At 45.5% G+C, this 26,855-nt stretch overlaps 2 protein-coding genes across 7 annotated transcripts in view; both read left to right on the top strand.

Moving 5' to 3' along the window:
- LOC105690224 (zinc finger protein 423 homolog) overlaps nt 1-23,001 on the top strand; it is a 58,691-nt gene extending 35,690 nt beyond the window's left edge. For 4 of the 6 annotated variants that reach the window (XM_048653851.1, XM_048653850.1, XM_048653852.1 and 1 more), the window contains 6 exons: nt 11,238-11,476; nt 13,689-13,831; nt 17,893-20,337; nt 20,430-20,907; nt 21,021-21,242; nt 21,333-23,001. In XM_048653851.1, the coding sequence (XP_048509808.1) occupies nt 11,238-11,476; nt 13,689-13,831; nt 17,893-20,337; nt 20,430-20,907; nt 21,021-21,242; nt 21,333-21,740 (3,935 nt within the window). In that variant the 3' untranslated portion in view covers nt 21,741-23,001. Of the gene's footprint in view, nt 1-6,507; nt 7,367-11,237; nt 11,477-13,688; nt 13,832-17,892; nt 20,338-20,429; nt 20,908-21,020; nt 21,243-21,332 lie in introns of those variants that run through there. The other 2 variants (XM_020854770.2, XM_048653853.1) reach the window with 2 other exon arrangements.
- A 434-nt stretch (nt 23,002-23,435) lies between these two features.
- On the top strand, nt 23,436-26,668 carry LOC105690304 (HEAT repeat-containing protein 3). The gene is made up of 6 exons (XM_012407997.3): nt 23,436-23,669; nt 23,833-24,093; nt 24,412-25,349; nt 25,431-25,713; nt 25,799-25,972; nt 26,091-26,668. The coding sequence occupies exons 1-6, from the start codon at nt 23,529-23,531 to the stop codon at nt 26,202-26,204; spliced, it is 1,911 nt and encodes a 636-aa protein (XP_012263420.2). The 5' UTR covers nt 23,436-23,528; the 3' UTR covers nt 26,205-26,668.
- The last annotated feature ends 187 nt before the right edge of the window (nt 26,669-26,855 follow it).

The raw sequence follows: 26,855 nt of genomic DNA, 5'->3' as shown, positions 1-26,855 counted from the left end.
CTGCCCCACAGCGAGTCCCGAAGGATCTCAGGAATTATGAAAAATTTTTTCATCGACGATTGCGAACTCTGTATTCCGATCCGTGAGTAACGAACGAATACGATCGTCAGCCGGGTCATTGGACGTCGTACTCACGGGGATCGCAGAGAAGACGAGAAGCGATGCGTGGGACAGGTGATCCTGCGATCTCCCGTTTAATACCGTCAACGGCGGGGCGATATACTCGGATGATTTTCAATCGAAGCATGACCAGCGGCACGCGCCGCGCTCTGCATAACCCCCCTCCCCCCCGCGTCACCGAACGGCCTCAGATTTCTTTTTATTGCCATCCTCGCGATGCGGCGCAAATATTTTTTTTTCCCCTCCCCCTTTTTCTTTTCCTCTTCTCATCCTTCAAAGATGGTCAAATTTTCGTCAGAAATTCGCGTACGATGTACACGGTATCGGAGGCAATGTCTCGTTTCTTTGGGCATTTTCTCTACTGTGCCAGAAAAAAAGGGATGAAGCAAAAAAAAAAAAGACTGACGAATGTATAGGAATAAATTATACTTCAAATCACCGAGCTGGCCTTTGAGTCTCTCGCGTCAAAGCAAGAGAGCTATCCTTTTTACATTTTTTTACGCCCGCGCGCTCCAGCAGCATCAAAGCAGGAGTCCAAACAAGTGACGAGATACCAAAAACTTTGGACTTAAGTTATAAGCCACGCTTGTACTCCCTTTGGATTGTGTAGACTACATAGCCGTATATCTGTACGGTGTCCCTTTTGTCTTTGTGTGTGTGTAACTCTCTTTGAACCTTTTTTTTTTTTCTTTTTATTTTACTTCTTACTTAATCGTCACTATTACTATAATTTTTTTTTCTCTCCTCGCATTATTCCGAAAGATAATGAGAATAATTTCTCTTTACAATTGCTACCCGATATTAAAAATGATTAATTTAATTCACGCTTCAAAAAGGAAAAAAAAAAAGGTGGGGCAGCCATTCAGCTACACAATGAGCGTAGCTTTATGCCCAAAATTTTGAGCAGCTATTCGAAAAAGTTTTTTTGCACGTGAAATAAAAATTGGCAGGGACTCTGCTGCGGTATATAATTTCCGGGTGTAACAAGAGAGAAAAAGGAAGAGACATTCGCTACCTGTACATCCTATTTGCAGGGTAGTTTGAACCTTAATTATGTACGTGAAATTAGAAAAAAAAAAAAAATTACATTCTTTCGAGTGCGCCCTGTGACTTGTAAATTTTCCTGCAAATTGCCCGCAATTATCAAAAAGTTGTAATTGATCATAAAAAGCGCCGCGACGACGGACGATCGTTTTGGTCATTGATCTCGCACGTGTAGGATAAATGAGCGATCGGTATTACGAAAATCGACGGAGCGGAGCATGAATTTTTCCACGAGACGTTTTTAACTGGACGAGAATCGCGCAGGTGAGAACGGGGTTAGGCGAAGCGTTCGTTCGATCGATCGGATCGTGTAGATCGTCGGACGGCGGTAACTTTGATATTTTTCGGGGCCCCCCAACGAATTAAATTTCACCTGCCCCGCGACGCAACCACCGACATGGGAGGCTATAGAGGCGGCACAATGCCTGCGTAGGTAGCGGGTTTAGTTTTCGTTGAAACTGGACCGGGAGCCTCGGCTCTATTTGTCGAGAGAAAAAAGACTGGGGAAAAAAAAAAAAAAAGAAAAAAAAAAAAGAAAAATCTTTGAACGAAGCGCAAAGGTCTTCTCGCTCGCTCGCACGCGGACCACAACGAAGAAGAGGGTGCTGGGGGCTGAGCGGAGGCAAAAAATAGATTAGTTTTTATGCGGCGGTATATAAATCACCGCGCACGCTGCAGTTTCGTTTTCTTCACCTCCGAGTCTCGGGAACAATTCCGTCGGCAGCCTGCGGGGTCATCCTTACCTTCGACTCGCCGATAATCACAGGAATGTACAATACGGATTCGTTCACGGCGTAACCAGATCTGGACGAATAATTTTTCCGCGTTCCGCAGGATTTTCTAACTTCGGTGCACGTCACAGTCGAACGAGTCCGACAGTCGTGAAGATACGTATAGCGTATGGCGCGAGTACGTGGCAACGAGAGGTGACAAAAATCAGCATAGATAATTCCCCCTTCGAATTCGTTTGAGGATTAAATCTACGGTGGAAGCGAAACGAGATCTGGAGGAGAAAAAAATATATATCAGCGGAGTGTAGAAGTAAAGAAGAGAAAATAAAGGAACGATCTAGATACGGAAGAATTACCGTTTGACAAAACTCTCGTCGACAATATTAAGTGTGGCAAGTAGGCGACACAGAAATATGGCGGATGGGTAGGAAATAGCTACGATCTATTGTAACACGTAGCACGGTCAGAAAATTTACTCAACCGGTTTAATAAAAACGGTTTCACAGTTGATGATAAACTCGGGTATCCCGCAATGACCGGATGTAGCTGGACGCGTCGAAGAATTCTTTCAGATCCTCTCGGTGACGACGCGATAAAATTTTCGGTTTTTTTTTTTCTCTTTTTCATCCGTGCAACAGTTTACCCAGATTTCGGAGGACGGACGGACGGGCGGGCGGGGGCCCGAATGTGAAAATATATATCGTCCCGGGCACCGGTTAAAAATCGACAGGAAATTGGAATTTGATTGAAGACCATCCGCAGGTGTACATAATGCGACCTTGAAGTATCAAACAAACGAGAAAGTGGTAACGGAGATCGGCCGGGAAAAAAAAATACCCTGAAATTAGGGGCGGTTCTTCGATTTTACCGGGGCTGAACGGCTATCGCTCCTGCGGGAACCCCCCTTCTCGCATCGGCTCTGGGCCAATTGACTTTCTAACAAAATCATTCAAACCTTAGATTCGGAATGAGGGACCCTGCTACGGTAAAAAACAAAGATGGGGTTCTTTCGTCCTTTTTTTTTTTTAACACTCTTGACCTCCCAACCGCGTTGAATTCGTCATAGAGAATAATAATAAGCCGCGCGCGTTACACGAATTCTCTAAACACTTAGTTGTACGCGTAAGTATATACCGATGGCAGGATTTATATACATATATAATCTCTGAGAAAAAATCTAAGCGAAGTCGAAAAGCGGTTTGCGGAAATAGTTGCATTAGCGAGCGTTCGTTAATAACCTGAAAAATGTTTAGGGGTCGCCGGCTCACGTCTCCCGCAGTAGATCATTAACAGTGGCTCGTCGTATTATGTCGTCGCAGGGCCCATTAGTAGTAAAATCGTTGGGGAAGGGGCGCCCTCGAGGAGTCCCGTCCTATTAAATACATTAATAGAACAATGCGTAACGTCGTCCTGCGCTAATTCAGAGTCATAAACCCTTGACGGAATTTAAGGATCCCCCAGCGAAATTAAGGAACTACTCGCCGCCGTATTTATATGTACGTGTATTCCGCAACGGTTTCGTTATAATACCCAAGTTTTCGGGCAAGAAGAGGAACGAGAGAAGAACGACGGTACGCGAGTTACGCGAAGATATATGTAACGCCGGGACGTCGGTATTGTACGTGTAACGCTACGCAGCAGCAGCTCTCTCTACCTAGATATACGCGTATACGTTTCGAGGGGCGAGGTTCGCTCGGTTTCGGGGGCTAAGAGGGTAGCCACTTCCGGTCAAAGTCACTTCCTGCGGCAATTTCGCGTGCCGGCCTCGACGGCATCTACTTTCTTAGTTCCGTTACGCAAAGATTTACCTTTGGCAAACGGAAGCGGAGAACGCGCGCACCGCCGCGTGGCACGGTCTCGTCTTATTCTATCGTTACCTTGTTCCTCGAAGGAGGAGAACAAGGAGATGAGCCGGCGGTAGTCATTGTTTCGTAGGTAATGTAACTATACAGCGAGACTATATCGTCCGTCTGATTTCACGAGGCTGTGGGAAGGACGCGGTGATCCGATAGTTCGTTCGCTGTGGAAACGGCCGATTCTTGGAGGTTTCATGGTAGTTGGGTCTCATCCGGGGAACCGTTAGAAATATTCGAAGATCCCGAAAGAACGAGAAAAATAGCGGATCAAATTTTTAATCGATCGCATTCGTCATTTCACGCTTCCAATCATTCGCCATATTTCTCCGTATCATCCTTTTGCGCGATTCAATATCTGGTAGCGAAAAATCCCGAAGAATTGTAGAATCCGTGAGATAGAAATATGGAAATGTTTGTCCCTAATCTATTCGGATTTCTACGTAGAAATCGTAGAGTCCGGTGTTGACCGCTGATATCGCGTTACGTGTACACACGCAACGTATCTACATCCTGTTTGGGAGTAAAATTTTCGCCCTTTTGCTCGCCTCTGTTTCGTCTCCCGCGGCGACTGTACTTTGCACTTGTTGGTTCTTACGACGAGCAAACAGTGTAACCGGAGTAACTTCAGCCCTTGGAAATCGCCGTTTCGATACTGCAAAATTTGGGCGAACGAAAAATGCGCGCACATTTTGAAAATCCTCGTCCTCGCTCCAGCGGATCGCGCGGGTTACGTAACTCCCGTTACACATATATGTCCCGACGGGGACTAGACACACGATTCGTCTATTTGCCGAGGTAACTAGACGTAAGTACGTACGGTTGTATACCTATAGGCCTGATATACGTTTCTAGACGAGAGAGTGGCGTAGGCGGAGCTGATGATTGGGAGCTCGGCTCATGCGCCCGATCCCAAATCCCTCCCACGCAACGCAACGTTTCTAGTTTCATTCTTGAACTCGCTGGCTGAATCGCGAGACGACGATTTTCGCTGGGGTTTACCCTCCTCGCACTCCGTTGAGTGAAGAAAAAAAAAAAAAATTGAAGGAAGAGGAGGTTCGGTGAGATGAAGTAGAAAAAATCGAGAGAAAGGATCTCGCGGTAATGAAGAAGCGACCTCCTAGCTGCCGCCGTTGAACGAACTCGAACGTGATTGATCGCCGCTTTTGATCCGCGAATCTTTTCTCGATTAAAAAATTATATATCCCATTCGTACGATTTTCAGGGGTATTCTTCGGACAATGTTCGCGTGGAGCGAGTTCCGATCGTTCGGATCCACGTTACAGTTTAAGCCCTATGCATGCATGCGATATGGATAACGTGTAACTTCCGGTCCTCCTTGGCACCGAGGTTTCGAATAGTTCTGCGACGAGTTCCGTTACCTATAACAATTGTTCCGACGCCCGGGCACCCTCCCACGTTATTAAATGGGGCAAAACGAAGCGAGAGCACCTCGTGGGAGCCCGATGTGCGCAGTACACAGGGAAGGGAAATAATACCTCGAATCGTTTGTCGTCCGATTTGTGGACGTTGACGCGTAATTTTTCCGCAATTCGCACGACGCGGAGGTGGTCGAACGAAAAAAAATCGGTAAATCAAAATCGTCGGACAAACGCTGACGCGGAAACTGCAACGCAACAGTCCCGAACAGCGTTCGGATTCGGCGTATTATACTGAACTGCAGTTAGAGAACTAGCGGCAAAGTTTCGCACAAAGTTTGCGGAAGCCCGAGCTTCTCTATAGCTTCTTCCCAAGTTTCGCATAGTTCTATATCAAACTCTCCACACCTATTACCGCACGGTCGTACAATAGCCCCGAGCCGCTTCCGTCCTCCTCATGCCATTGACAATCGCACCGTCCAAATTACCGATTCCCCGTATAATATACGTATTAATATCCGACGTTAAAAAGCCCACGCGATTCCGTGCGGGCGCGTCCGTTCGCAAATTCCCCGCATAGTTTCGAAGATGATCAGTTGACAAAATCGCAGTGCCGATTTTTCTTCCCATCGCGCATTTTCCCTGTACCCTGCAACGCCGTGAACCTCGCTCAACCCCAACGCTCAGCGCGCACTCCGCGTCCTTCTGGTTCTCAAGCCGATCAATTTGCGTTTAATAAGGGGTTGAAAAAGACCAAGTTTTCAAGGGGATCGGAATTAACTCGTTGCTCCCAAGGCTCGAGGCGGGAGTCCCCGCGGTGGCGCGTAAGATAAGCCCCATGGGTGGGCCCCGTGTACACGTGATCCCTGCGTATGTTTTACGCGGTCTCCCCTGTCGGAGCACCTCGGTCTCCGCGCCCCCCGCGGTCACAGTGTCAAGGGAGAGGAGAGGAGAGGTCGCGAGAGGTGGCACGGAGTTCCAACCGCGTGTGAGAATCCATTCCGCGCGATTTCACAGCGATGCCGGGGGGGGTCTCCTATTTGTACTTCTCTACAAAACTTTTCTCTTTTTTCACTCTCGTTCCGTACGGACACCGCGGGGCATTCCATTCCTCGTTCGCGATCACGTACGGGACTGCGAGTATCGAGTATACCGAGGGCACCCAGGGGGCGGTGGTTTTCGCACACCCGTGCGTGTGTGAAATCGTTTTTACCGAAAAGTACACTTAAAAAAATTATTATTAAATTATTGTTTTTTTTTTTTTTTTTGTCATCCTCGCAACGCGTGCGGGGGTGTGAAAAATTGACGGGGAATCGCGTTGAGGATCGAAGGTGGCTTAGGGGGGTGTCGGTCGATAAGGCGATTGCGACGCGTCGATCGTCGAACATTGCGCACGTATACGTACGTAGGTACTCGGTGGCGGGTCGCATGGCACGTTGACGGACGTCGAGAGGGTGACCCCGCAGGTGTGTACGCATTTATCGTCTGGCGTGAGGCATCGAAATCCAAGGAGAGTCTCGGTGGGTGGAGGCAAGCGTCCGCCTCTCGGCCAATGCGAATGCCGACTCCCTGGGGGCGACCGATCCTCCGGGGGTCCCTGATCCCTCTCTCTTCTCCTCGGCGAGTCACTCTAAGGACTCGTACCGTGCTGCCTGCCTGCCAGTCTCTCTAGTCACTCTACGGCTAGGCCCCCTCGGCTTCCTCCTTAGTCTTCGTTAAACCCGAGACCAGCTAAGACGCTCAGCTAAAACTTGTTAAACTGACGTGCACGGGACTCGGTGATTCTCGAGCATCACCCTTCGCCTTGAAAAGGGTGCCCCGAACCGCCAGCACCCCGGACGGGAGTGTCGCGTTGTGAATGTCGGATGGTTTGTTTGATTTTTTTGATTTTTTGAAAAAGAACAGTTTCATTTAATCGACGAGTTTGATTTTTGGCCTTTTCGTTTTTCTCGTATCTCGCTCGTTCAATTTTGTTATGTGCGAAGACGTGGTAAGTCCGGGACCGCAGTGTTGTGACACAGAGAAGAATACGGATCTTCAGCGTCTCCGTTAGATCGAAGATTCGTTTCGATATCGATATCGAGGCTCCGAGTGAAACGCACCGGGGAAAACGGAATTTTCGAAAAAATGCTGTTCAAAGGTAATAGCTCCAGGCTCGAACTGCTGATCGGAAAAATACAAGCGCACAAGGAATCGCCGTCGCCACCGCAGGACGAAAAATGTCACCCAAAATCCAAAGGTCTGATTTCAAAATTGAAACGCCCTTTGCACAACACCCTCTACACGTCACGTCACTTTTGTTCCATCGATATCATTTTATCGCACATCGTCATTTTGCAAAAAAAACATCTTCTTAATTTTTTTCACGTATCATCCGCCCTCGCCTGAATTTTCATATCTACGCTGTACACGCGCGGGGATATACACAGCCTCCGGTTGCGCTCCTTTTTCTTTTCTTTTTTCTTCCTTCAAATTTGAAAACTTTATAGTCAATCATGTTCGACGTCGTGACGACGGACATGCGGAGGCTACGAAATTCCCCGATCATCGGGAAAAAATGAAAAATTTCATTCACGTCCTCGAATCAAAAACTTTTACTTCCAACCCTTACACATCTCACCCGCTTTTCGCTTGTATTATCGTAAGTCCTGGTGGCGGCGTTTCCCGTTTCATATGGTAAAATATCTGATTTATGATTTATGAGAAGTAACACACGTATTTTTAGGAATAGAAATTAACGCAGCTGATACCGCGATGTCGCGTATCAATCACCGAGTGATTACCGAGAAAACACCGCGTACATACGATATCAATCTGCGTTGGCCACGGAGACGCGGTAGCCGTATATTTCTCTCATTTTTCATCTAATAAATTCATACGAGGATCGAGTTCGCCTTGATTTAGCTCGATTATTAAGCATCGCTAAGGTTTATAAATAGCCTCGGGGAGCCGACAACTTGTACGAACTCCGTGTTGGCATCGGGTCGCGAAAAGAGTTTACGGTGTTAAGTGCTGTTATTTTAGCCCCGATGACACACGCTCCGCAGGATTCGTACGTCCGTACAGCGTTCGCGGATCGATCTTTGATCGGCGATCGCGGGTGCAGCTCACCTCCGAGTCGTTCGATCCGCACGAATGGGGTGAAAAAAAAAAAAAGAAAAAAAGGAGGAAAAAGAAAAATGGAAATCGGATTCGATGCGTCTCCAGCTTCGATCGTTTGAATATTTATATTTATTCTCCTCAATCCTCAATTCAAGATTGCCGTCAACCGGATTGCTTGAAGTCAATTCACATGAAACATGCGAACGCATCTCGCCCTAATTAGAGACTCGCGCGAAGACGAGCGTTTTGACGCGGGGGGGGAGGGGGGGGCTCATGCGAATCAGGATGACCAGACGAGGTTGTAACGCTACGAATGACTCACCGAGGTGACCTGAATTTTCCAAAGTGCAACGCCGCTTCCCACCTAGGCCAAGGGTACCTATACATCTCCCAATTTGCCTAACTACGGACATTGCGTGTACGGTTGCGAAATTTATGCCTAATACACAACTTCCGACGATTTTCAAACTTGAAACTGCGCGCGAGGAAAAAAAAAAAAAAAGAGCCAAGAAACCGCGAGGATCGAGCCAACGACGAGAAGACGTTCGCCGTTGCGGGCCCTCGACGTGCCGTCGAAAAATACATTCGTACGCGCGTACCTATGGGGTACCTATGTAACTACATTCCATGTAGTCGCGTGTCGGGCGCGCGTAGATTTGGAGTCGGTGTGACTAATGCAAAAGTGGCGCCTAGCGAATTGGGCCCCGTAAAAATTATAAGAAGCTTCGTCGCGGCTTTAATATCGGCGTGGGCAGAGGATGCTACCCATTTAGTGTCGTCGGCTTGTTTCTGTATACTTAATTACCGCGGCCCGCTATACCTAAGTACAATATAAAGCGCTCCATGGGTGGCGTTGATTGGCCCGGACGACTCTTACATATACACGTCTCTTTACGTACGTACGTACGCCCGACACGCGCGTACAACATTGGAGATAATTTTCGTTAAAGCCGGACGCGCAACCCTGCGGATTCCGTAAAATCACTTAAATTGACTCGTGGGTGTCTTCGCCTCCCCTTCCCTCCCCTCCCCCCCGTCGTCTTCCTCCACTCGGCGTCGCGACTCTAACAAATGAGGAAACTACTGCCCACAGCGTCCACAACGTCATTTCCAGGTTGACGTCGAGGTATGCCAACGCGATTACGTTCGTACGTACGTACGTATACGTGTACGACAATTGTGTCCGTATTATTACTCGCCGTCGTGCACCGGAAATCTCCCTTCATTTCACCAAATAATAAGAAGCGCTGGACGCCCATCGCTAATTTTCTTTGCCTCATTATCCTCGTATTCTCGATTCTCGTGTACACGGTACACGTATACAATATCCAGCGGATGTAATATACCGCAATTAACACCGAACTCAATTCTCTCCAAGTCTCTTTTCACTCCTGTCGCTCCTGCGCGGGGAATTCTAGGATAGGATACAGGGTCCGCTTCAGCGGTGATATGGACAGAATTTTTCTTCCATTATTCCTTCGTTCGGTTGTTCTTTCTTTTTTTCTCAAATTTTCAAAATTATTGGATTTTCTCAGACGCTCAGTTTCGCAAACGTATGATGCGTCTCCGGTGTTTTGACGAATACATTCGGCGAGTGGAATCGAGCCACTTGGGACTCTTGCCACGAACGAGTAACGTCTATGTGCCCGAGCCATCGGCATCTCCTCGAACACGCGTAAGCCAAGGCCCCGGTTACACCTTAGATAATGGTACAGGTTTTACCGCACGACACTCCTGTCGCTGAGACAGTAGGTACGAAAGTATACCGGTACAGGCACGGTACGTATGTATAACGACGCGTAACCTGCAAGGTGAGGTACTCGAGGAGTTCGTAAGGCCAACCTACTGAAAACCTGTCGAGCTTGCGTTGCTCAAACTCAGTTAGTTTGCCTTGATTTGCGTACGACTTGCGTACGTATAATACGCTCGTTTCTCTCGTACGTATACCCCCCCAAACCCCACCCCCTCACCCCCCGCTGAGATACGCTGGAAAAGAGATAACGACAATGACGTTAATAACAACAACAGCAACGACTGTGCAACGTTGAAGTGGAAAGGAGAAAAATATTGTATATTACACATGGAATTGGCCCACTTCGCTGACTTTGGGGATACCACTTGACCTTAGTCTCAATTTATAACAATCTCGTTGCCCAGATATTCCCCCTCGCGCCCGTCCCCCTGTTTTTTTTTTTTATATTTTTTCATCACTCCCTCTCTCTCTCTCCCCTGTTATCCCTCGACCTCTTCGCCCCCCCCCCCCCCCCTTCGCCCTGCGTGTATCTGCGACGTCTCTCCTCTTTTTGGAAACACTCCCACCTTTTCTCCTCTGAGAAGGTTTAGCCCCGCAAATGGCTAGCTCATTCGTCATCGTTATCACGTCATTTTTCACCCAATTTCACGAATCCATTTATTCGCACTTATATTCGCCGGTATACAGCAAGTCGGTAGGTACGTGAGGTGTGTTCTTCGCGGCCGTTCTCTCGAAAGTCACTTCATGTGAAATCTCTTCTATTCAAATTGTACGGGGGAATCAACCGATCGCATCTCTATTATGTGCGTACAGTGTACGACGTGAGCTATTTCGTTCTATCTTTTAACGATACCTACGTACTCACCGTAAATTTCTCTAAAATAATATCCTCTGCACGCGAAGAGATTTCTTTGAAAACTTTTTATTCCTCCTCCTTAAACGGTTAAAGACGTGTAATTTTTTTAATATTACGTCACCCGTGCGCGGCGGAACCCGCACCCTTAAAAACGCCGGGTATTACAAACGTGAACGTGAAATGGCCGCCGATAAAATCTCTGTTTAAAATGACGCTGGTGACGCAACCGCTCCTTAGCCGTAAAAAGTAAGGAGTGTACACGCGAGGAGAAAAATCGTGATTTTCGCGCCTCGGAGGAAAAATTGTACCTATATATCGTAGTGTAATTGTCGGGTAAATCGGTGGAGATATCGCGTGTGCACTGGTTAATTTATATATCGTACCGAATGAAATTTTCAGAAGCTCTGGGCACCGGAAGTTCGTCGTGGCACAGCGAGGACGGTGGTCCGGTATCGAGAAGGGGTGGCGACACGCCATCTTCTTGCGCTACGCCGACGTCCGCCAGTTTTCCATCGGAACCGGAAGCGGAAGGTGAAAACGGTTCGCACAACGACCTCAACAATCCGGCGGCTCCTTACCCCTGCCAATTCTGCGACAGATCGTTCCCCAGGTTGAGTTACCTCAAGAAACATGAACAGGTTGGTTCGAAAGATTTTCGAAAATAAATTTTTCCTTCTCCGTGTTTTTTCTTCTTCTTTCGCGTTGTACGCCACGCGAATTAGAGGCAATCTCGCGGTTTTCAGTTGTACGTGCGTGGGATAAAACGTGCATACAAAGTGTATGCGCAGCTAATATCAGCTGTACCGCAAAATTGACATACATGTGCGCAATTTCGCATATAATAAGTACACGGCTGGTAAACCCCCCCATCATTTCATCGCTGACGCGTGGTTTATTTTCTACCCGTTTGAATGTACATATGTATTTTTTTTTTTCATTTTTCTATTCGTTCATTCGACTGCTTTGCATGTGAAAACCATTAGCTCGTACGCTTCCGCATGTCCTGCGAGTCGAGGTCATCTTAGGGTCAAAATCTGGATTGTCTTGTAACAGGTTGCGCCACTCGCCTAGACTTACACATTTTTTCATACGTTATTGCTACTCCGCAGCCGATGATTCTCCGCAGGTGCCGTTCGAGACTCTGTACGTCCTACATTGTAAATTCGCCTCGCAAAAAAAGAAAACAAAAAAAACAAAAAAAAAATCACGTTGAAAAGAAGGATGAAAAAGAAATAGAAAAACCGGAACTCTTACCGTGCGAAATATTTCAACCCAGTAATCAACGTGAGATTCCTTTTTCTCAAACGATACTTGAAATAATTTTCTTCCCAAAAAAAAATAAAAAAATCTTCAGGTATATACGAGGAGATGAAGATCTGGACCGAAGAGAATATAAAAAGTCCCTCATGCGAGGCACGTTCCGTAGTCATCGCAGGTGCAAAATTTTGTCGTCTCGGTTTAGATATAGAGAAAAGAGAGGCAAAAAAAAAAAAACCCGAAAAAAGCGAGAGAGAGAGAGAGAGAGAGAGATGAGAGGAGGGCGTAGAAGTAAAATAAAAAATATAATCGTGCGCGACGCGCGTCGTCGGTTACAAAGAAGCCGCCATGGTTTCTCACGTGCGGTGGCTATACACGCGTCTTGTTTCGTTCCTCCATTTTGAACTTTAACTCAACTTTTAACAATAAGATTAAGTCGCGTCTCTTCTTCAGCAGAGAAGCGGTCGCGGCCCTCGGTCGCGGGTACGCGCGACAAAGGATATCTCACGCACACCGGTCGTATCGCACCTTATCGCAGCCTCTCATCTCAGCTAGTCGCTGGGTGACACTCGAAAAACATTTGATATCTTATAGCGTACGGCGTTCTCTATCTTCACCGTATACCTCGTATACATACGTATACGTATGCCTACTTGTCACAGGCCGGTCGCCATCTTTCCGCGCTCAAAAGTCCCGCAATTAATTATTCCTACGTTATAAAACAAATAGGCTGTTGCCTCGCGTTACTCCAACGACGAGGCTACTTTCCTTTCCACTCGCGTATGCGGTTGAATTTGGTATTTTTTCTTTTTTCTTTTTATTTTTTTTGATTCTTATTAGGCGTCGTTGGAGGGTCGTAATTATTCGAATCAATTGGTCCGAATACGTTATCCGAATCTCGCGGAGGAGTTAACGAACTGTAATGTACTCGTTGAAATCAAAAAAAGGAGAAAAAGAGGCAAAAAATAAGTCGCTGTTACGCGGGGACACCTGTAACTCGCGCGTCGTCGATCGTCCCAACTTATCGCGGTCAAGAACCATCACTAATGTCCCGACGACGACGGACATGTACAGTATGCGGCTCTACGTTATAATAGTGTAATAGTTGGCGAACTTGTGTAACGCTACAACATGCCCTAGGTGCAGAGCTTTTGTGAGATTAAACCGCGCGTATATATATATATATATAGCAACAACTGTATACCGTATATATACAGAAGATCCCTACCGCGCGCTATTCTCCTAAATACTGATATATATATACCTATGGAAGGGATCTTTTGTAACCATAATCGTCGCTCTGCGCCTCGTTAAAACCAACGCGGCAATAGCTAATACCGTAATAAAACACGCCTCCAATTAGATTAGCCTCCACTTATATATATATATATATATATACGACTACGCCATGTATTACACGGTATATGCATTTATGTATCTGCGCAATCATTGTCATCACCGACGTATCCCGTGTGGAAATTTTTTCAGAAACTTATATCACACACACCCTTCGCATCGTCAACCTTCGTTGTAATTTGTTTGAATGAAATTTGATGAATTGTTTTGATTTCGATTCGTTTCATGTACCTTCAGAGCCACGGCGATCAGATGCCCTACAAATGCAGTTGGTGCGCAAGATTGTTCAAACATAAACGTAGCAGAGATCGACACGTTAAATTGCACACCGGCGACCGGAGATATCGATGCACGCACTGCGAGGCTGCTTTCTCCAGGAGGTACGTCTGACTTTGTCTAGTTTTCTTACGGCTCACCCCCTTCGAACGCCCGGCATACCGACGCGTATATCCGTCCACTGCGTTATTTGCCGTACGTTCTTCTCTCGCCATTGAACGATTGCGAAGTTTTTTGCCTTATTTTTTTCTGATTATATTAAGATCGTGGGTGACGTTCGGTTTTATAGGTGGGAAATTGTTGTATACGTATAAGAACTTTCTATCGAGGAAGAAAGAGAAATAAAACCGCAAGAAGAAAACGAAGAGACGAATAATAATAACGGAGGCTACCCGCTGGGTTGTAATTGTTTGTTGTTCCTTTCGTCGAAAATATGTGCATGCGTGAATATAATCGGACGGGAAAACGTATCAACTGGTTTCAAAAGCCAAAATTATACAGAGTACATCGCCTCATTTTATATTCTCCGTACGACGTGGGGCTAAAAAAAAAGGATATTATCCCACCGGGTAGAGCGTAATGTCTGGTCGTGCCATCGGTCGAAAAGATACAATTGTTTTCCGCACTGCACATCCTAATTAGGTAACTTCGACCGATTGATTATCGTCCTTTTTTTTGTTCATCTCCCTCTCTTTCGCATCCTACTTCGTTGTGTACGACTGCGCTGTAAATAAGGTGTCGTTCGTTAAGTGGGATAAAGTTCGTTCACCTTTTACCCCGGAGATCTACCTCCCTGCAGGGCGTTACGTGTGGACGATCGTTGTGTATTCCACCTATGCAGGAGTAAAACGTTGGTTCGCCCTACGTCGTCGTGGCGCAGCGTGCAACGATAATTCAAAATCGGAGAAAAGTGAGTTTCAGCTTCCCTCCAGGGGTGACAAATGAATAACGATAACACGGTGACCGCGAGGCTACGCGCATTAGTCAGGCTTATTTCTCGCGGAGCGAGCTTTGGTACTCTTGGTCCTCTTCGTCGTCCTCGTCGTCGGTATACCTCGACGGTGTGGTAGGTGAATTCAAATGCCACACGTAAGCACCGCGGCCTACGCGACAACGAACGAACGAACGAACGAACGACGCTTGTTTTTACACGGGAAAAATAATGCACGCGAGAAACGACCGATTCCACCCCTCGCCTCACCCCTGGATAATGCTCTACTTATTACTCAGTTCGCGTGTATATACGGTGCGGATACCTTCCCGGAAGATTTCGCACACCTGTACCTTGCGCTCTAGGAATCGACCGCGCGTACACGAATCAAAATACCTGAGCAGGTAATATAGCGCGTATCGAAATAGACGGACGCGAAAGTATATTAACATCGGGGGAATGGATTCTAACGAGGGATCACGGGTTTATCGATTCCCGTGATGAGGTATTACGCATATGTGTAATACAAATATGGAAATACAGGTATACGCGTACATGCGTTTGAAATGTGAACGCGACAAAGTTTATGTAGGTGCGTTTTTCGGTGTACGGCGGGGAGAAGAAGAATAAGAAGAAGAAGAAACGGAAAACTGTTGGTCGTGCAGTGTGAATGAGTTTATGTACGTGAACGTATACGCGACGGTATAGGTAGAGCCGTACTACGGAGGAGACGTACGCGAAGCTCGTGTATACCTTTTTAATATAGGTATACCTAGGGTATAAATATGTTACCCAGCGGCAGAGTAGTCACATCCTATAGGTGTTGCGGGACAACAGGTAGAACATTAGTCAAGTGTCTCCGTCCTCCGACTCCTTCCTTCCCTCCTGCCCGTTCTTCTGCATATTATGTGCTTCCCCCACGAACTCCTTATTCTCGCATCCTACATACCTACCCATATGCCTCGTGCATTATACGAACAACTAATAAAGTCGCAGTTGCGACCATACGGACGGTTGTACGAATCCGGCGCTTCCATTCCTCGGGGGATGATGATCGGTGAACCAAGTACGAGAGGTGCGCGGTGATTTTTGGACCCCCGGATCGGACGGGGATAATAAACACATTGCGACGAATGAAATTAGCGTCGTTTCGAAATTTTCCCGGATCGGATGAGCTTTTCGAAACAACGCGGGGAAATCGTGAGGACACGCGAGGCTCTCTTTCAACACTCTTGAAAAGATTCGAGTTTGGTCATAACTGCGCATTTACTTTTCGAGCTGTCATCCTTCGGGACAATCGGGCTTTGAAATCTCCCTCGCGTTTACGTCTCTATTCGTCTGTCGGAGTCCCTCGGCTTGGGTGGACCCAACAAAAGGGTATAGAAATCTCAGGGGTTCTCACCGTACTTCGACGATATTGTTAACAAATAGGCATAAGCCAGGTCCGTATATCCGCGTCCGCGGATATGTGCGAAGGATAAAGTGGGAAATAGTTTTACGGTGGATCGATTTATTCTCTCCTTTTTTTTTTTTTTTTTCTCTTTTTCTTTCATCGTCGAGTTCCGATGATTCTATCGACCAGCGACCGTGAGATTCAATTTTTCAGATCGATTTCAGAAGCGGAGCGAAACAAACTCCTCGGAAGATAGAGTTGGGTATATATCGCCTACCGATGTTTCTCTACGATCCGGATTACCCTCTAATCAGATTAGACCCGCACCATTTCATAGAAAACCGAAAGATCGACGGCCCACACCACCGGGTTACGCGATTCTACGCGAGCACGATAATGAAAATTCGCACGAGATCCGGTGTCTGAATTTTTCCGCGATAAAGTCGACGAAAAAAGTAGATCCCGGTACGCGACGTCGGGATCTAATGAGAATTATAGTTTTGGATGGATTAAAAAAATCCGATTTCATCTCATGGGAAATTAATGAGGAACGGGGCATGAATGTATAATAATATTATATCCCGCGTGGTTTGGCGTATCGGGGGGGGGGGGGGGGGGGGGGGGGGGGGGGGCTACGGATGGCGAAAAAATTATAGACGATTTCGTAGAGCTGCAGCGAGCTGTTTACGCACGACCCGATCTAGCCGGCTCTAAACTTTCACAGTTTTTGTTACGGAAGATTTAGCGCGATATTCTCAGTCGGTGGCCGTTGACTGGCGCGTCTCACGCTTCGTTCGGAGGTTTTTGGTCCCCCGCCTCGCTCCGCTCTGCATTCCTGTCGTAATAAAACGACGGAATTAAAAGGAAATCTAGGAGGCAACGAGGGTGTCGCGCGGTGTGTTTCGGCATCCGAAGTAAATCGTGGGAATCGCGTTCGCCCGATATTCGGGTTCGTCACAGGGTGAAGCCGGCGCGGCGTTCCGATTGAATTCCTCCGATCAGCTGGACGTCCGAACTACGGAGAACGTCCGACAGCCTGACCCGCAACGTCGCTACGTGAGACTGTGTGACGTTTCTTATCGGTGCACGTTAAGATTGACTTTTATACGCACGCCGTTCAATTAAACGATTCTCTTTAGTTTCTCCCGATTTCGTTTCCCCTCCAACTCGTTCAACAATGAACGCGACTTTTTATCCCGACAAATCAAACATCGGTTTGCGGTATCGTGCTTCTCGAACTTCGCGCTTGGTAAACTCATCGTCGGAATAATAGTTTACCTCGTTTAAAAAGAGCAGTCACGGATGCATCCCTGTTTGCATTCAGCGCCGTGTACTGAATGGCCTTGAAAGCCTTAGGGGGAGAGAGAGAAAAAAGTTCAGCCCTTTAGAAATCGGTGGGGTCCCTCGGCGCGTACGCCGCACCATGTTCGTTTCTCCATGGTGTCCAGGATAAGAAAACGGGCTATGTGGTCGTCGTCGTCGTAGCCGCGTGAGAGAGTTCGTAGGATACGAATGTATATATATATATATATATATACATATATACGTGGAGGTCTTCAAAGGAGGCAGGAATCGAAGGTGGGGAGAAAAAAAATTATTTGGGGCTAAAAAGTTGATGAAGACGTCTCCGAGAAACGGGATCCCTCTCGCGGTATTAACGCGGCTGACCTCGCTCTTTGACGCCCGCGCGCCTTCCTCGCCGCGGTCCTCGTCTTCACGCCCCGTCGCGATTATAAAAATACCCCACGGTGATTTAGCTGCACGTAGCCGGCAGATAAAATTAAGTCCCGCGTATCCGACCTCCGCTCGAAATTCAGCCGTGTTATTTTCCATTTTTACAGCGACCACCTGAAGATCCACATGAAGACGCACGACACCCAAAAACCCTATCAATGCACCGCGTGTTCCAGAGGTTACAATACCGCCGCCGCTCTCACCTCCCACATGCAGTCGCACAAAAAGCATCACGGACACAATCAGGGCTCGAAAATTGAATCGGACTTCGGTCGGAGGAGCGTGTCGTCCCACAGCACCGCTTCGCCGCCCGTTCCGAATTCGCCTTCGCCGAGTTTGAATCTCACTTTGAACGCGAGAAACCAGAGCAAAGGCTCGCCGATGGTTCCTAGCGCCTCGAATACCCCGATTCTACACTCACCCATGAAACTCGCCTGCATGTACTGCACCAGAGACTCCTTCACCAGCATGCAACAACTCCAGATGCACGTCCACGCGATGCACCGAGCAATACTCAGCGGAGAAAACCTGACCATGCCGTCCCCGGGGCAAATGTCCGAGGTCTCAGGTCTCTCGAGGGACAAGATCTTCGAGAGTCGGGAGAAGACGTTCAACGAAAACGACAAGAAACACGCGGAGGACCGTGAGAAGCTCGTCGAAGGCGCTAATCTATGCGTGAAGAAGGAGTACTTCGACAATAGCTTCTCGTGCGGACAGTGTACCATGAAATTTTCGAACCTGAGCACGCTCAGGGATCATTTGATATCGATTCACCGCGTCGACGGGTTCGGGGCGACCCTGATGTGCCCTCTGTGCGGAATTCCCTGTGTGTCCGCCGCCGCTTACGCCGAACACTACGTTCTCCAACACTGCGACGATCGGAGGATAAATTACGCGGAAAAAATGGACTACTCCGACTTCAAGAGTAACTCGAGGATCGCTGCTCGCAAAGCGGAATCAATCGCCAACAGTAACAAGTGTTCGAGAGACGAGAGAGAAATGATCGTTAAAACGAACAGAGAGCTGGTCGCCGAGCCCAAGATGAACTCGAACGGCAGCTACGAATCGAAGGAACAACCCGCGGATCTTACCAACAAACACGTAAGACCCGCCGAACCTTATTCGGCGGGTACTCTGCTTTGCGGGCAGTGCGGAGCCGCTTTGAAGGATTTCGAATCCTTCAGAGAGCACTTGGCCAGACATTTGCAAGCCGATCATCGTAAGGAAGCGGCGAAGAATCCGTGTCCGAAATGCGAGGCGTCCTTCCAGGACAGAGAAGAGATGCTCGTGCATTTGACGAAACATTTTCTCGGTCAGGTGACCAAGGAGTACGTGTGCGGGGTGTGCAAAAAATTTTATCCCCACCCTGACCTCCTGCAAAGGCATCTGCTCGACTCCCATGCCCACCATTTGTACAGGTGCGCTTTGTGCAGGGACACGTTCGACTCCAGAGTGGCCATCCAGGTTCACTTCGCCGTCAAACATAGTCAGGAGTGTCGCATATACCGATGCAACGTATGCCCGGCGACAAACAACGAAAACTCCCCGGGGAACTCACCGGGTGGTGCGAACGGTAACCTGTTCCGCAGCGAGGCCGAGATGGCATCTCACGTGAGAGCGGTCCATGCGCCTCCCGTTACCGCTATCGACAGTCCGATGGTACTCAGGAGTCCGTCGAGCACACCGAGTACATTGGGGGCTAATTTGAGGTGTGTGTTCTGCGGCGTTTGCTGCGCTTCCGATCTCGAACTTCAGTTGCACCTGGCGAATCACTCGGCTAGTTTGTACCGTTGCCCGATTTGCCGGGAGGGTTTCGCGGTGGAATTCTTACTCGATAAACACATGCAGTCCCATCACATCGGCAATATGCCGAACGCGCAAAGCAACGCGGCGCAGACCGCCCACGAAAACGGCAGATCAGCTACGAATTCCAGGACCGCTCACAACCCGGACGAGGCCGTCAGGATCCAGAAGAGGGGCAGGTCGCCCGCGAGCAGTAACAATAATTCCCTCAACCAAAGGGACAACAATAATAAAAGACCTAATTACGGTAGCAACGCGCAGCATTGCGAACTATGCGAAAGAGGGGAGTTCGCGAACGACGCCGAACTGCAAGCCCACAAAAAGCTAGCTCACACGCCGCCTAAGGCGCAAAACAAGTCGTTGGCTACTCTGAGCCTGACGTGCGCCTACTGCGGAGAAGTTTGCCGATCGAGAAGCGAACTCGAGTCGCACACTAGGATACAACACGCTTCGAATGAACCGGGAGGTCGACACAAGTGCAACATATGCGACGAGGTCTGTCCATCTGGATCCACCCTCGCCGAGCATAAGCTACAGAAACACTGTAAGATTCTGGTAAGTGACACGTGCGTCGTGTGCCGTGGAACCCTCAACTCTGAAAGCCAGTTTCTCGAGCACGTGCAACGACATAGTCTGGAGAATGTCGACCCCCAGCAGAGGGTCGATAACTCGTTACCTCATCTCCCATCGCCCTGCGTTATCTGTCGTCAAACGCTCATCAGCGACTTGGAATGCCGTTTGCACGCAAGGTATTGTGCATCCGAACAACGATATCTCCGTTTTATTTTATAATATTCTCCGTCGTTGTATTTATGCAATTTTTCCCATCCGAAATTATTAGGTACCACCTGAGAGCGACTAGTTCGCAGAATTCGAGTCCTAATCTGAGCCGCAAGTCCCCGAATTTGAGCTGCTGCCTTTGCCTGCGTGAATTTCCCGCTGAAGACTTTGTCAGTTTACCTTCGAATCCTGCCAGTGGCGCGAGCCAGTCGCAGCTCCAGGTGTGCAAGTCCTGCTACGTCCGACACACCCAGGGCTTACCGATTCTCCATTCGCCCTACGAACACGTTAGGCAGGGAGCGAAGGACGAACGTACTTGGGACCAAACGAGAGACAAATGGGACCCGAAGTCGCGTCCTCATAAGGATTACGGCGAGCCGCAGGAATCGAAGGTCATCGCTACGGAAGACGAAATACCGAGGTGTGAAGATTGCGGTGTTAAGTTTGAAGCCGTAGAAGAATTGGAAGCCCACAGGATACAGGAACATCCGCAGCGCGAGGAAAGTCATCCAAAAACTTACACCTGCATTCAATGCCAGGTCAGTTGATCGACTTGTTCTTTTTTTTTTCTTTTTTTTTCCTATAAGAAGGCTTCGAAAAATTCGAATTCTTCAGCCGAAATTAGGTCTTCAATTCGATTCGTTCGCTGCAGATTCCTTTCGCGACGGAAAGTGAGATACAGAAACACGTGAGGCAGGAGCATCTCGAGTCTATGGGAAAATCCTGCGAATCTTTAAGGTGTCATTTATGCCCCACCGAGGCTTCGAGTCCCTTACAACTCCAAGCGCACTTGATTGAGCACACTTTCGCCGGTTGTGCAGCCCTAAGTTGTTACATTTGTCAGGCCTTGTTCACGGCGCCCGCCGGACTGCAGGTAATTTGCCGCACGATGGTTATCCTTTTTATTTTTTTATTTTTTTCTCTCCGTTACTGAAAACTATTTTTTTTTTTTCTCATATTCCAGAACCACATGCTTCAGCAACACGGTCTAGGTGCTCGTCCTTACGACTGCAGTTTATGTAGTCTGAAATTCTTCTTCCGTGCAGAACTTGATCATCACCTCATCACTTCGCATCGTGGACGAGATTCAGCGTCACCGCGCGATCATCAGCTGCCTTCAACTGCAATTGTAGTAAAAAATTTTGGGGCCGAGAAGGAAGTCCCCGAACAGAGAAGTCAAAAGGTCAGAGTGAAAGACGAGGTGGTGGCTGCGGTAGAGGAGGAAGATGTTAACGTCGACGAGCAGGATGACGAAGGACGAGAACAGGACCAAGTCGAAGATCAAAATCTCGGAGCGGCGGGTGAAGGGAGTGAAGGTAAAATAGAGGGGGGGCACCAGACGGAAAGATCAGCTGAAAAACCTGAATCGTGATCAGCTGGGGCGAAACATGATCGAGAGCTGTAGGTAAAAAAAACTGACCGATTGACTTTTCATTCGACTACTATTTCCTTTCGCTCAACCAACTTTGTTGGGTAATTTCGAGTGCTACCGACTTGAGAAATATATGAAGATCTTCTCAATCGTTCCAGACTTTCGGTTTTTGTGATTATTGTTGAGGATTTATTTATCCACGTAAAAATCCACCGACGATACGATTAGCACCCGATGCTATTACATCGTTATATATTCGTACGAAATCGCGCGAAGAGAATCTACCGCAAAGTATAAAGTTGTTTGCGTAAAAAGCTGTAAATATTTTTTAAGCTGTCAATATAAACGAATTAACATATAACTTTAATACTGTAGTTGAATTTGGCTATGAAATAGTATTCGATTATTCGCGTTGAGTTTTTCATTGTTTATCTGTCCGATAGTTTTTTCTATAAAAATTATCATTGCTAGCATAAATATTATCAATTATTGCCACTGTTATCCTTATCATCGTCATTATTATGGTAATAACTATTATTCTCATATTCATTATTAATATCATCATTGCTTCTATTATCATTATTACGAATATTATGAATATTATTGCTATTATTATAATTCTTATTATTTATGGTGAAGAAGTTTATTTCACAAAAAAAGCCTTTATCACTTTCAACGTGTACAATTGCTGTTTTTTTTTTCAGTAGAATGAATAAGCATCGAATAAATTCCATTCATATTCATATTCATGCATAAATGATCATGATGCATTGTTTAGGTGTGGGTAAGATAGGGATGATATATAAATTTATTATTTAATCATTTTTCAATCCTTTAATTGAATACTTTCCTTATACTGCTGCCCTGCTCTCGTAATTATTTATGTTACAACTAACTATGAATATGTTCACGAGTGGGCATCATCACATAAATCATGCTATTGGAAAAAATGACCTATGGAAAGAATCCTCATCGTTTTTCCAAAGCAATGCATATAGTTTTCATATTGTAAATACACGTGTTGAAGTTACATCGACAGCAGGTCGAGGCTATTAATTTATTATCGATTATTATATCATATGACATATGTATAGGTCCTCTATAAATATGTACGTATGACTAAGGATTTGAAAAAAAAAACGGAATTTAAAGAAAATGAATCAATAAAATGAGTTTTAAAAAAACTGCAATAACCTGTCCACTAGAACTAGAAAAATGATAAAATAGTACTGTACGAAATAAATTATTGTTCTAAATCCTATTTCTATCACGACATGATCCCTATCTTGCCCCTGTATAATCCATAAAACTAAGCTCGTTCTACGAGTAGGATTAGTATGTTTTAGCGGCAACACTAAAACCTGGATTAATCTCCTCCTAAGCGGCAAGGTAATTTTCCTAGTAAATTGGCGTATACCTATTCTGTAGGGTATGTATACGAACGTAGTATATACCAATTTTTCTATTTCAAATCTCATACGTGAGACATTTCTGATCATGGATTCTGATTTTTCTTTTTTTTAAGTTCCATGTACCCACATCATCGTTAACTGAAGAATTGTTGAAAAGCTTTTGTGTCACAAAAGAAGAAGACACAACCGGTTCGCAAAGGTTCGTATTTCATATTTGGCACGTTAAAAATCGAATATGGTTGAATCGCTATTCGTGTTCGAGTTCGATTTAAATTCTCCCTACTGTCAAACATGGCGACAGTCATAGTTTTGTTCTTGTGACGATAACCACGTGCGTTTACTCAGTGCCGCATCGTGTATATCACAATTATTAACGATGGGTAAACATAAACGGGAAAGACGTAAACCCCATAAAGATAATCCCACAGGTCTTCCTAGTATCAAAGATTTCGAAAAGAATGCAGAGGATTTCGACGATGAAGATCAGGACGGAGCGTTGCAACGAATGATCGAACAGGTTAGAATTCGTTCAGGACTTTGATTCACTATCAATAATGTTTTCTTCGAATCATTCGTATCATTTGTCTACAAGTCTGATAGGAATTGTTCTTCAGCGGTTACGAACACAAACCAAACCATATCGTCGTCATTATTTTGTTATCTAGTTTTTTATTTTTCAGTTGGGTTCCCCAAACGTGGAAGATAAATTATCTGGCCTTCAGACATTAGAATCAATGTGTACCAACGTTGAGCTAGCTTTGCAAGCAGCCAAAGAAGGAGTGGCGAGAATAGCTGGACCTCTGCTGGTAGACGATAACAATTTAGTACGTGCAGCTAGTGCTAGTGCTCTGCGTAATATTGCCAACAATGGAGGTTCAGAAGCATGTAGATTGCTGCTAGAAAACGACATCATGACTCCCTTGGCTGCCTTGTTACAAAGAGTGAGTTTATGTTGCAACATGCAAATAATGTTGATGCTTTCATGATTTCATTAGACTGTTGATTCATTTTGCTTTCATTGTATCCTAAAATACCCTTATAGGATAAAAGCTCCCTAGGGAGAAATTCGGCAACAAATATTACTCACATAACTTGTCTCTAAAATTTGGCTAATCCTCTACTATGATTCTATAATTATTCTATCGCAATATGTGTCCTATGGGACCAGTTTAATTTAGCTAACAATAAGTAAATCTTTGACTATAATGGCATAGAAAGCAGTGATCGATATCAGAGTTAGTATTTCTTCTGATTAACAGCACTACGCGTCGTGGCAACCTAAGCCTAAAGAAAAAGGTAAAACAGATGATGAGAAAGAGACCTTTATCCAAGCTATAACTCTGCTCTGGACTTTATGTGAAAATGATGAGAATGCTATAAAGTATTCAAATGAAGGACATCTTATATCGATCCTGATTAAATGTTTAGATATTACTTCTCATAGTTTGGATATCAATGTCATAGCTGCTCAGTGCATGCTAACTTTGTCTGAAGACAATCCTCTGGCAATTAGTGAACTAAAAAAATTTGAAGGACCTCTGCTAAGCTTGCTCAAATTCACAACTGACAAGGAATCTGACTTGTCCAGTGTCACATTACTCAAGACTTTAGCTGCTGGTTTACTGATGAATATAACGAACACTGAAGTTGATTCATCAATCGTATCCTGTCAAGTAGCATTGACACTGGCAGAAACTTTGTCGAATGATCACAGAAAATTATTAAATACCATAAGTTCATCCATACCTGTTGACACGAATAGTTTGACCAGTGAGTCTGAAAAAAAATTGAGCGACATAAAAAGGTATATAAGCGCACAACAACAGGCTCTCGAAATCCTGGCTAATTTGTGCTCTGAAGATCAGCAAGATGCGTCAGAATCTGATTTGGATGATTCAGACCCAGCTGAAGATGATAGTGAATTTGTCGACGACGAAATGTCTAACGACAAGTTCTACACTTCAACACTACCAATAGAGCTCACAGAGGTTTTTGCAAGCCAAAAAATAGTTGATAAAATTTGGGAAAAAACTATCCTACCAGCAGAAAACGTCAGGCAAATATTATCGGAAAACCCTGAGAGTAAAGACGTTTTAAAACAAGTTCATATACTCAGATGCAGAGCATTTCTGTGCCTGAATAACTTGATATCAAGCTTAGACGTAGATGGGCTTGGGGGAGTGGATAATTTGTATAGGTATTTATTTTCAAATTCACCGATTGATCAAGTATTCTTTGATTTCGTCTATCTCTGCTTCAACTATCAACGAATTTTCAGAATGTGGGTTGAAATTGGTAAAGTGGTATTTAAAGAGGCGAATCCAAATGATATTGAACTCCTCGAATCAGCAACAGCCGCAATGAGAGCTGCTCTGCAAAAATTAGTCGAAATTCACGCAGACGTTTTCAGCCAACTGAAAATGATCGATGTCCATGTTATGCTCAATGGAGAACAGCAGTGTTCGAATCCTAACGTCAGAGTGAATTTAGTTCGAATTCTAGGTAATCTCGCTCTGGCTTTTACGAGTACAGACACTGCCAATGGACGTGAACTAGTTAAGGTTTGTTCTTCACCCGAAATATTCCGAGAATAGTTATTGTTGGGTGCAGTGGTACAAGGGCAATCTAATTTTCCACTGCTTATAGCTTCTTTCAGAATTTCTACTGAATGCGTGCACTACCGAGTCCGAAGTGTGGGTAATCGCTGAAACTCTAGATGCTTTAATGGATGTTTACACAGAGGATGAAACGAACGAATTAGCTGCTCAGGTAGAATTAGTAGATAAACTTCGGCTGATAGCACCAATTTTGAATGCCAAGGTAAGCGATTGACCGTCGTCTAACGAATCGCGTTCTACCGTGGTTCAGGTAAAATATCTTATTGCATAACTGAAATCTTACTTTTCTCGCCTGAATGAAAGTTTTGTTTCTCAAATAGATTCGACAGCAGAAGAAGAAACTGGGCGATAATTTCCTTGTCGTGTCGACTGTTAGAACGAATCTTATTAGATTCATCAAATACAAAGGAGCACAGTTGGCAAAACTCAAGTGAACTCCAGGATTTTAGAACAGTAGAACTATCATGAGAGATTATTTATAAATCATACGACGTCGCATATGTGAGCAATCATATTGTTGTACCATCAATATTTTTTTCATTGAGGATATTTCAACGTGTACATAAATACGGATAATGCTGACGCTCGATGTACGAGTGCGTAAAACAATCGAATTTTTTTTTATTGATTAACTGTGTATGATTATTGCAGATATTGATTCACTTTGTAAATCATTGTAAATTATACAGGCAGGTACCAAGATTCAAGGTAAGATGAGAAAAAAAAATCTATTTTTTATCTGGAAATAAAAGTCGATAAATGATATTTACGACGAGAGAAAAATAAAAGATCCATTCGTTTTTTTTTTTCAATATTATTTATCAATAAATAATGAAAATGATAATTATGCTATGCTAATGCTACAACACCATAACAGAATATATTATACTGTTTACAATATTTGTGTTACATTATGATTACGTATGTAGTATGCGCCTCAATTACTATCAGGTATTTCACGCTCTACCACAGGCTCACAGCCTCTGTTTCTGATATTTGCATTGGATAGCTTCAAATGCAAACTCAATATTTTTCCTCTTGAATAATGACAAATGCTTGGCACCGCTACTTCATTGATGATTCAA

The sequence above is a fragment of the Athalia rosae genome, chromosome 4 (assembly GCF_917208135.1).
Source record: "Athalia rosae chromosome 4, iyAthRosa1.1, whole genome shotgun sequence".
NCBI lineage: Eukaryota > Metazoa > Arthropoda > Insecta > Hymenoptera > Athaliidae > Athalia > Athalia rosae.
This window is presented reverse-complemented; position numbering and strand designations above follow the sequence as displayed.

What these genes read in the sequence shown, in the direction of transcription:
- LOC105690304 (XM_012407997.3), top strand. Translation starts at nt 23,529, where the DNA reads ATGGGTAAACATAAACGGGAAAGACGTAAACCCCATAAAGATAATCCC. An exon ending in TGGCTGCCTTGTTACAAAGA is followed by an intron (nt 24,094 to 24,411) that starts GTGAGTTTATGT and finishes TCTGATTAACAG; the next exon opens with CACTACGCGTCGTGGCAACC. An exon ending in CACCAATTTTGAATGCCAAG is followed by an intron (nt 25,973 to 26,090) that starts GTAAGCGATTGA and finishes TTTCTCAAATAG; the next exon opens with ATTCGACAGCAGAAGAAGAA.